General features: G+C 35.0%; 1 protein-coding gene across 2 annotated transcripts; it reads left to right on the top strand.

Annotated features, from left to right (window-relative positions):
* Nucleotides 1-323: 323 nt before the first annotated feature.
* On the top strand, nucleotides 324-8,897 carry LOC131361239 (monocarboxylate transporter 1-like). 2 transcript variants are annotated; one of them, XM_058402223.1, is made up of 5 exons: nucleotides 324-471; nucleotides 3,678-3,942; nucleotides 5,407-5,550; nucleotides 5,676-6,461; nucleotides 6,648-8,897. In XM_058402223.1, exons 2-5 carry the CDS (start codon nucleotides 3,729-3,731, stop codon nucleotides 6,854-6,856), a joined length of 1,353 nt encoding a protein of 450 aa, XP_058258206.1. In that variant the 5' UTR covers nucleotides 324-471; nucleotides 3,678-3,728; the 3' UTR covers nucleotides 6,857-8,897. The 2 variants fall into 2 exon arrangements, with proteins under 2 accessions (XP_058258206.1, XP_058258205.1); XM_058402222.1 differs by having other exon boundaries at nucleotides 3,675-3,942.
* The last annotated feature ends 373 nt before the right edge of the window (nucleotides 8,898-9,270 follow it).

The following is a 9,270-nucleotide window of genomic DNA, read 5'->3' as shown; positions in this document are numbered from 1 at the left end:
AGTACCATACACATCTCCAGGTGCTCTCCTGAGAACCAGACTAAAACGTTATGTGCATTAATGGTTATATTTGAAAAAGTGAATTGTTATTTTACTATAATTAGCTCTGTGAATTGTTATTTTACTATGATTAGCTGTGTGAATTTTCCACATTTCCCTCCATCCAAGGTCATTTAATGAATACTGTAAATGGAATATTCCAAGTAAAATGAACATACATATAAATATTGCCAATGAGGGCACAACATGGACATTTCTAAGTAAATGAGTGTTTGTTTTTAACTGCCATTAGTAGGCCACATAATTTTGCAGTGATTAGTACTGTGGGGGATTTGAGAAGGCTTATAATTCACCAGAAACCCAGGCAGGTTGCTTTCTCAGTACATAGGACATTAAATTATATTATAAAATAGTTCAAATGTATGGGGAGAAAATCTCTGAAAGGATAAAGAAAGAACACTGACCACAGAGGTATGTCTAATTATTATGATATATATTTTTCTGCCCATCTTATGTCAATTTAATTTACTAAAAATGGAAATGCAGTATTGTTAAACCCCTTACCATTTAGAATTATTGTTGCATGGCCCACTTTGGTTAATTAATTTAACCAAATTTTTATCTAAAACAAGATTAATGTGGCCTTTAATACTATAGTAAATTAAATGGCACAGAGTTTATTGAATTTGAATATACTTATATATTCAAATGTATAGTCATATTTAGAATATAATCTTTTAAAATAAAAAAAAAATCATGTAAAATTCATGTTTTGGAAATTACTTGTCAATTTGTAATTTGTAAAAAAGAAATCCAAATTAACAAAGTTTTACTGAGTATTTTTAAGAAAAAGCCATAACAAGGAATTTTAAATTTCTTGACACATATATAAAAAAAATATTCCTATACTGAAGAATGTTTGTTTGATAAACAATATTTAATGAGTTCATGTAAAATTTCTCTTGACAACTTGTCATCCAAAGTTGAATCAATTGTGCATTCTTTGGTAATGACGTTATATTTGATTATGATATAATGATTTATTAGATCTTTTTAGAACACACTGTATTTATTTATTTGTTTAGTTATTTAGTTTAGTATAGTTACCAATAGTAATAGGAGCAACAGTAGAAGATATAGCATTTATAGTAGAAGAAGTACTAAACAACAGACGTAGAAGTAATAGTAGCAGCAGTTGTAACAGTAGTAGTAATCGTAGTAGTCTTGTTTTCTTGTTGTAGTTACATTAACATATACTATAAAGTTGTCCAAATGCATGGATTTTTGTTTAAAAAGTGATACAAGTGATACATCCTCCTCATGTTTCCCTCCTCTGTTATGGAAATCCTCTAATCTCTCTAATTTATACAGGTTCTGATGACTGGACACTAATGTTTGGACTAAAATCTGTCAGCAAACAAAATACATTGTGCATAAATATACACAATAGAGACAGTGCATATCATTTGCAATAACTAAATATAACATATTAATGACAATATCTCTACTTAATAGTTATTGTTAAAATTAATGATACTATTTATATTGATATAATTCGGAAATGTCACAGTGAACTTAGTTCATATCAGTAATAGATAACAACTCTTAGGTTTTCATTCCTGGACCATAATCATGGCCGTATCTTCTTTGAGTCTCTTTAAGTGCATGAAGAATATACATTTGTGTTATTGACCTTACACTCCCATTTCCTCTGGATTAAAGCTTCATATAATAGTTGAAGGATTTTAGCATTTTTCTGTTGATGAACTTTGTGTATTTTCCACTTTTAGGTCTCTGTTGGACTAACCACTGGTGTACTTCCTATCCATGGATTGTGCCAAAATTTATTGAAATAATGTCATTTTGCTTGTGAAATTTCCCTAAAAAAAACATCCTTAATTTACATGTTTTTGTTCTGCTAAGACGTTTCATTCATTTCATTTACTACAAATCAAATTTGTTGTTTTGTGCTGGAGCTTCACATCAGCTGTGGGTTGTGTTTGTTTTTTTTTTCAACTTTATATATCTTTGTACTGATTTCCAATTATAGATTTTGTCGACTGAACAAAGCTTTGCTAAGCAAACAAGAATGTAAAGAATATGCAAGCATTTATTTTTACATGTGAAAAAATTTAAATGTAAATGTTAATGTAACAATATTTATTTTCTAACGAAAAGGTTAATACAATTCATCTAGAGTGGCTCAAAACTAGTTGCATATTCTAGTACAAATTCATATGTTATTTCCACTAAATATTTCTTTTAGTGATGACAATATAATGCCAGTCAGTATATCTAATTATTTATAGAAGTTGAGTAAATAACAGCATATTTGGTGGTCACACCACTGGTCACTTATTGTCAACAATTAAACCAAGATGTCCTTTCCAGAATGTAGTGCTAATAAGAATGGTGTTACATTTAACTATAATAACCTGAAGATACATTCTGGGTATCTCTGTAAACCATAGTCAAGGAAATTGTTTTTGCTTAGTCATGTCCTGCCACATATTTTTTACTTGTAGTCAGATTCTGGAAATATAGAGTATATTTCTTGGTTTCATTATAATGTCTTGCTTTTGTTAACAGTAATAATAAGTGAACCATGTGCTGTAGAGCCTGACCAGTATTCTTGGAAATAGTAAATAAAGACTGCACTGGTAGATCTAACTCCCAGACTAATGCATAATAAATAGTAAATGCAGGGTGTATGGCAGAAAGTTTGTGCACACCTGACCATCACACTCATATTTTGCCACAAAGTTGGAAGCAACCAATCTGATATAACATCTTTGTATGCTGTATCATCTCAAGTTCCCTTCACTGGAGCTAAGAAGTCTAGCCCAAACATGTTTCAGCAGGACAATCCACAAAGCAAGGTCCATGAAGATTTGGTTTCCCAAGGCTGGAGTAGAAAAATTCAAGTTGCCTGCACAGAACCCTGACCTCAACCCCACTGAACACCTTTGGGATGAACTGGAATGATGACTGAGCCCCAGCCCTCCTTACTCGACATCAATACCTGACCTCACATTCTGGCTGAATGAGCACAAATCCCCACAGCCACATTCCAAAATCTAGTGGAAAGCCTTCACAGAAGTGTGGAGGTTAATATAACTGTAGGTGGAACAAAATCTGGAATGGGATATTCAAGAAGCATGTGTGTAATGATCAGCTGTCCACATACTTTTGTTCTTATATTGTATCTTTTGCATTAGTCCAAATTGCATCTGATGAAGGAATGAGAGGTGAGAGCCATACTGAGCAGCATGGGAGTGATACTTAACAAGGCTAACAAGTTAACAAGGGCACACAGGACAAGTTAGTAGTCACAGAGTTCTGAATGGATTCCAAAAAGTATGAAATACATTCACAAATAAGCCATTAAGATATGAGAGGAGATGCTACTGTAGGAGATGAAAGAAGTCTACTGCCAGCTTTGGAGGACTAGCTACCTGTAGTTTGGAGATAGCTCAATGGTGTCCATGAGCTTTATCTCATATGAAAAAAGGTGGAAAATGGCTGTATGACATCTATATTAATCTCATAATTTTCATTGCTTTATTACATTGTGGAAGGGTTTGGCATGCCTGGTACATGGCATTTGGTATTTACAACTTGGTAGTATTGAGCTAAATATTTGTTAATGAAATATTTTTATTGCTCTTTTGAAGCAGAATACCTTTTGCTCCTCTGTGTATTGTGGATCCATCAAAAACTCAAAGCCAATGCCAGCTGTCAAAGATCCTGAGTCATATACACCACCAGATGGGGGCTGGGGTTGGGCAGTGGTGGCTGGTTCCTTCATCTCTATCGGTTTCGCCTTTGCCTTCCCAAAGTGCATCACTGTGTTCTTCAGAGATATTGAACTGATCTTCAATGCAAGCACAAGCAAAGTCTCATGGATCTCATCCATCAATGCATCCTTCATATATGCAGGAGGTGAAACATTCTCTTTCAGTCTCTCTCCACCACACAACATACCTCACCATTGCACAGCAACATATCTGAACCATCATATAATATTAAAATGAGCATGAAAATGCATGATACACTTTCACAGAGTAAACATATAAGAAAAACAAGACATTTGTCAATGGTAGTGTCCATATCCAAACATAATAATATTCTGATGTGCATTGAAAACAGGAGGAAAATACTTTAATTCACAGTGAAAATACAGAGGAGTTTGAGTGCAAACCTTATCAGTTAATGGTTAAAAAACACAAAAAAGCAGTCATGCAGATAGTAGAATAGTCTTTCTATCCATGAGGACACTATAAAATGCATCAGGCACCATTATTTTACATTACTCCATTTTATTTTATCCTATTCAGGGTGCAAACAAAGTTAATATGTTGATTTGCGCCTTGAAAATATGTTGCTGGAAAACAGTGAGAAACTTTGGCAGGCAATACACTAGCCTACAAGTGAAAAGTACTGAAGAGTACGGATCTGCAGTAGTTTTATCTCTTTTTAATCCAGATTGTGAAAGAAGCATTGCCTTTAGCTACCTCTCAGTTCCTTTTATTTTCCTCTTGGCTTCTCGCTTTTCAATGCATCTTTGTATTAACTACAAAAGGAACAGTAAATATCTAATATGTTGAAAAATGAAAGACCATAAGATACACATAAAGAAATACTCTAAACACTACCTGGATTTGAATCAGTTCTAGCTATAAAAGCTTCAACAGCTTGAAACTGCAATGCCATATGCACTTCATGTCCGTACTACCAATCAGTCAAACAATGATGATTCTGTTGTACATTTTTTGTCTACTACATGAGCCCAGTTCTAAACTAACATGGCCTTTCATAAAACCATAATCTATGTTGCATGACCTTATATTAAATTCTCAAATTTTATGATACCAGCTCAGTGATCATGTTCAATAAGAAAACAGTGAAGCATTACAAAGAGTTTGCTTAATCCACAGTATTTTGTAGGATATGATTCATTTTTATTTAAACAACCTCTTGATCAAGCATACTATCTGAAAAGAGTGCATCTGGTTCACAACCTATAGCTTCCAGATGCCTGGATGCTGAAGTGTCCTCAAAATTGCGGCTCTAGCCAATTGGTTTGAGGCTTTATGTCAGCCTGCTCAGAGTGAGTAGTTCATGTTTTTATTAAGTCATCAAAGCAAGTGAAAAAATGGCCTCCTACTGAAGACTTAATGGGCCAACTAGTTCAACTGAATTCAATTTTATTTTTCATAGTGCTTTTAACCATAGACATGCCAGAGGCAACAGTGACAAAAATACCCTGAGATGACACATGGAAGAAACAAAAGGGAAGCCATTCTATTCTTTGAGAAACCAGAACAGTTTTGCCTTTAAGGATTGTCTTTCCTTATCTTATTGTATACCTTTAATTACTATGCTTCCCTATCTTATTATCCACAGGTCCAATTAGCAGTATCCTGGTGAATAAGTATGGCAGTCGTCCAATAATAATACTAGGGGGTTTGCTCTCGGGAACTGGACTCATTGCTGCGTCTTTCTGCAACACAGTGGAGGCTTTGTATCTCTTTGTAGGTGTTATAGGAGGTGAGTTAAATGAAACCTGTTTTACCCAATGGAGCAATAAATCTAAAATGATACTGTATGTTAGTAGCTATCATATTATAAAAGGGGCAACATTTTCATCTTCTCTGGTTATGATGTCTTAACAGGTCTGGGACTTGCGTTCAATCTCAATCCAGCCCTTATAATGATTAGCAAATATTTTTACAAAAGAAGGCCATTTGCTAATGGCATTGCCATGGCTGGTACTCCAGTACTTCTGTCAACTTTAGCTCCTCTGAACAGTTGGTTATATGACCAGTTTGGCTGGAGAGGTAGCTTCTTAATCCTGGGTGGGCTTCTGCTCAACTGTTGCATAGCTGGATCTCTCATGAGGCCTATTGGGCCAAAATCCAAACCTGCTGTGAAGGAGGCTAGTGCTGATGGAGAGAAGAAGACAGTAATGCAGATTATCAACAGTTACATTGATCTGTCTCTCTTCAAACACCGTGGATTCATCCTCTACCTCATAGGCAATACTGTGCTGTTCTGTGGTATTTTCACTCCCCTGGTATTCCTCAGTAATTATGCCAAGACTAGGAATATTTCAAATGAGAAGGCTGCATCACTGCTTTCAGTGCTGGCCATTGTGGACATGGTGGTGCGGCCATCCATGGGAACGGTGGCCAACACCAAATGGGTGCGACCCAGGATACAGTATTTCTTTGCAGCTTCCATTCTCTTTAATGGTGTATGTCACTTGCTTGCCCCATTTGCACTGGATTATATAGGGTTTGTGATCTATTCAGCTTTCTTTGGGTTTGGGTTTGGGTGGCTGAGCTCTGTGCTGTTTGAGACCCTGATGGATTTAGTGGGAGCCCAGCGCTTCTCCAGTGCTGTGGGCATAGTAACCATCTTTGAGAGTGTGCCAGTGTTACTTGCCCCACCCATATTAGGTAAGTCAGAAATACAGATTTGTTTTATGTTACATGTGTAATGGTAAACAGTATAATGGTAAACATGAAAGGCATACATCTGTAGATTTTTTCCTAATTAATGTATGTTTTACACTTTTACCTTTCTAATTATATCATTATATTGAATAAAGCATGTACAAATGGAATATATATATGCATTGACAGGAAAATTTAATGACATCTACCATGACTACAAATACACTTACATATGCTGTGGAATACTCCTGTTGATCGCAAGCACATTCCTCTTCATTGGCATGGGCATTAACTACAGGCTGCTGGATAAGGAAGCAAAGGAGGAAGCTAGAATATCACAGCTAAAAGGAAAAGAGGAAGAATCCACCATAGACATTGCAAACAAAGCAAGCACCTAATGACACTGAAACTGTAGAAGATTCTGTATATCTAAAGCAGGTCTAGGTATAGATCTATAGGTATGTCTAGCACAAACTTAATTCAAATGAATTTACTGAAAGTGTATGCAATTTGTAATTTAAAATAAACTAATTTACTTACTGATTATATATTTAACATTATAAATGTGGCATGAAAAATCAGTGAGATATTTTCTGAAAACAAAAAAAGAGGTAGAAAAAATCAAAAATCAAAAAAAAAGCAGGGGGCAAGCTTTCCAGCTTGCACCACCCCCTTTCTCTTCCATGTAATAACTGCTGTTTCAAACAGGAAGAAATTCTTTCAATCAGGAAAAGGTCTGAGGGGCAAAACAATTGATTTTTCCACTAAAGTATGAAAATGACCTGTTAATTTCCCACTAAATGTTCTTCATATTTCCTTAATTTTCATCAATTTCATAAAGGTTTTAATTTAGTATAATGTAAGACATGCATGCATTCAGATGTGGTAAAATGATTTAAATGTGTATCCTGAATCAGTTTGGATTATTAAATGGGATGTTTTGTTTTTTCAGTTTTATTAAAGACTTTATCATTAATTATTTGGAATGTTGCATCATGATGTTGCATGGCTATTACAATGATGACTGATTAAACAACACAAATGCTTGCAAATGTGAAAATTGTTGCATCTGTCATGATCTCTGAATGGAAAATAGAAAAATGTATCTCTATTTTAAAGTCTACAAAAAATAGAACTCCAGAAGTTTCGAATAAGATATGGTATTCTGCAACAAGAGACAATCCAAAATAAAGGTGCCTTAGACATAAGTAAGGCTTCAAAATCTTTTCCTTCTTCATCTGCAAGATATGCAAATGTTTAAACTCATCTACTGTATATAAGCTACTCATCTCAGCAGCATTTTCAGCTGCTATACCACTTACTTGTACACTTTATGCCATGCATTAGAGGACAAAATATTCTCTCAAACACCAATTGCTTGGCATATCTACAAGCAATCATATTAAACATCTTAAAATGAAACTCAAATGTCAGCATAAAGCTCAGCACAATGAATTTATTGCTAGCAACACAGAATAGCAACCAGACACTAGTTAGGTCTAAATACAAACCTAGATCAGTGAAAATAACAGCTTTTTCCCATTATATTGTTTTTAACGATCCGCTACTGTTGGAGAATGAGGACTATATTAAAAAATGAAGTATTCGTTACTAACAGGTGTACAGAAGTCATTTTCTAAAGTGGAATCCTCTCTTTTTCATTTCATTTCATTTCATTTCTTTTTCATTTCAAACCTACTTGAGCTGAGCTTACTAATGTGTGTCTTCATGTATTTGCACACTGCCTATACCAGGGAAACATAAACGTAGCTACCATCTCTCAAGGTACAAGGTAGGGATAAATCTAGACTCGTCTCTGTACTGGCACCGAGGTGGTGGAATGAACTTCCCCTAGATGTCCGAACAGTTCAGTCACTGGCCGTCAACGGATGAAGACCTACCTCTTCCTGAAACACTTAAAACTAGCTCTTATTTACCATGTTTGTTTTATGTATTGTTGTATTTTGTATGTTGTTAAAAAAAAAAAAACTTCCTCCCAACACAGATAGCATGGTTGTTTGTTATTTCAGAGATGATTGCTTTCCTGGGATTTTCAAAGTTGTCTGAGTGTAAAATCTTGCATTTTAAAAAACGTCAGTAAAAATGGTAAAAATTGGAGTGTAAACTGCAAAACTGTAACCACTTTTACAGCTGTGGTGAACAGAAAAGCATCCCAGAACATGTTGAGCCTTGAAGCAGATGGGCTACAACAGCAGAAGATCACATCAAGTTACTGTCCTGTTAACCAAGAACAGGAATCCGAGGCTACAGTGGGAACAGGCTCACCAAAACTTTATGGTAGAAAATGGTGTAATTTTACAGTGGTGTGATTTTACAACGATCGTAAACCAGCCGACTATCATTCATGTGGAATTAGACAGTAAATTACTATTCAGCGAGAATATTCTCAGTCAGTCCTGAATCCTTCTCATTTTTCTCTTCTAGTGTAACTTCTCACACAGCTGATTGATTACCGGTTCTTGTCTGTCTCTATGACCATGTAATAATATAACAGATCACTTAATAAAAATACACATAAAAAATGACCAGGCATGATTTTTCCTCTATAATATATTTCAGATAGCTAGCCACAGTTATTAGACTAATTCACAACTGTTCTCAGGACTGTGGGATTGCAGCAGAGTAGCTCAGAGATTTTGCTGTTTAATGTGTTAACTATGAGTCACATCAAAATGCAAACATTTTATTCTGGTAATGCTTCTATAAAACGGCATGTGTTGATTTGATGCTTCCTTCCCTGAGATTATTTTACAAGGCAAAAGCAGCACAACCCACATTACTAGATATTTTT

This window comes from Hemibagrus wyckioides, linkage group LG11, assembly GCF_019097595.1.
Source record: "Hemibagrus wyckioides isolate EC202008001 linkage group LG11, SWU_Hwy_1.0, whole genome shotgun sequence".
Lineage (NCBI taxonomy): Eukaryota > Metazoa > Chordata > Actinopteri > Siluriformes > Bagridae > Hemibagrus > Hemibagrus wyckioides.
Note: the sequence above shows the minus strand (reverse complement) of the source record. Positions and strands in the feature narration are given on the sequence as shown.

Excerpts from the sequence above, each read along its gene's own strand:
- LOC131361239 (XM_058402223.1), top strand. The coding sequence starts at position 3,729 with ATGCCAGCTGTCAAAGATCCTGAGTCATATACACCACCAGATGGGGGC. Across the intron at positions 5,551-5,675 it reads CTTTGTAGGTGTTATAGGAG|GTCTGGGACTTGCGTTCAAT; the intron begins GTGAGTTAAATG and ends ATGTCTTAACAG. Across the intron at positions 6,462-6,647 it reads ACTTGCCCCACCCATATTAG|GAAAATTTAATGACATCTAC; the intron begins GTAAGTCAGAAA and ends ATGCATTGACAG.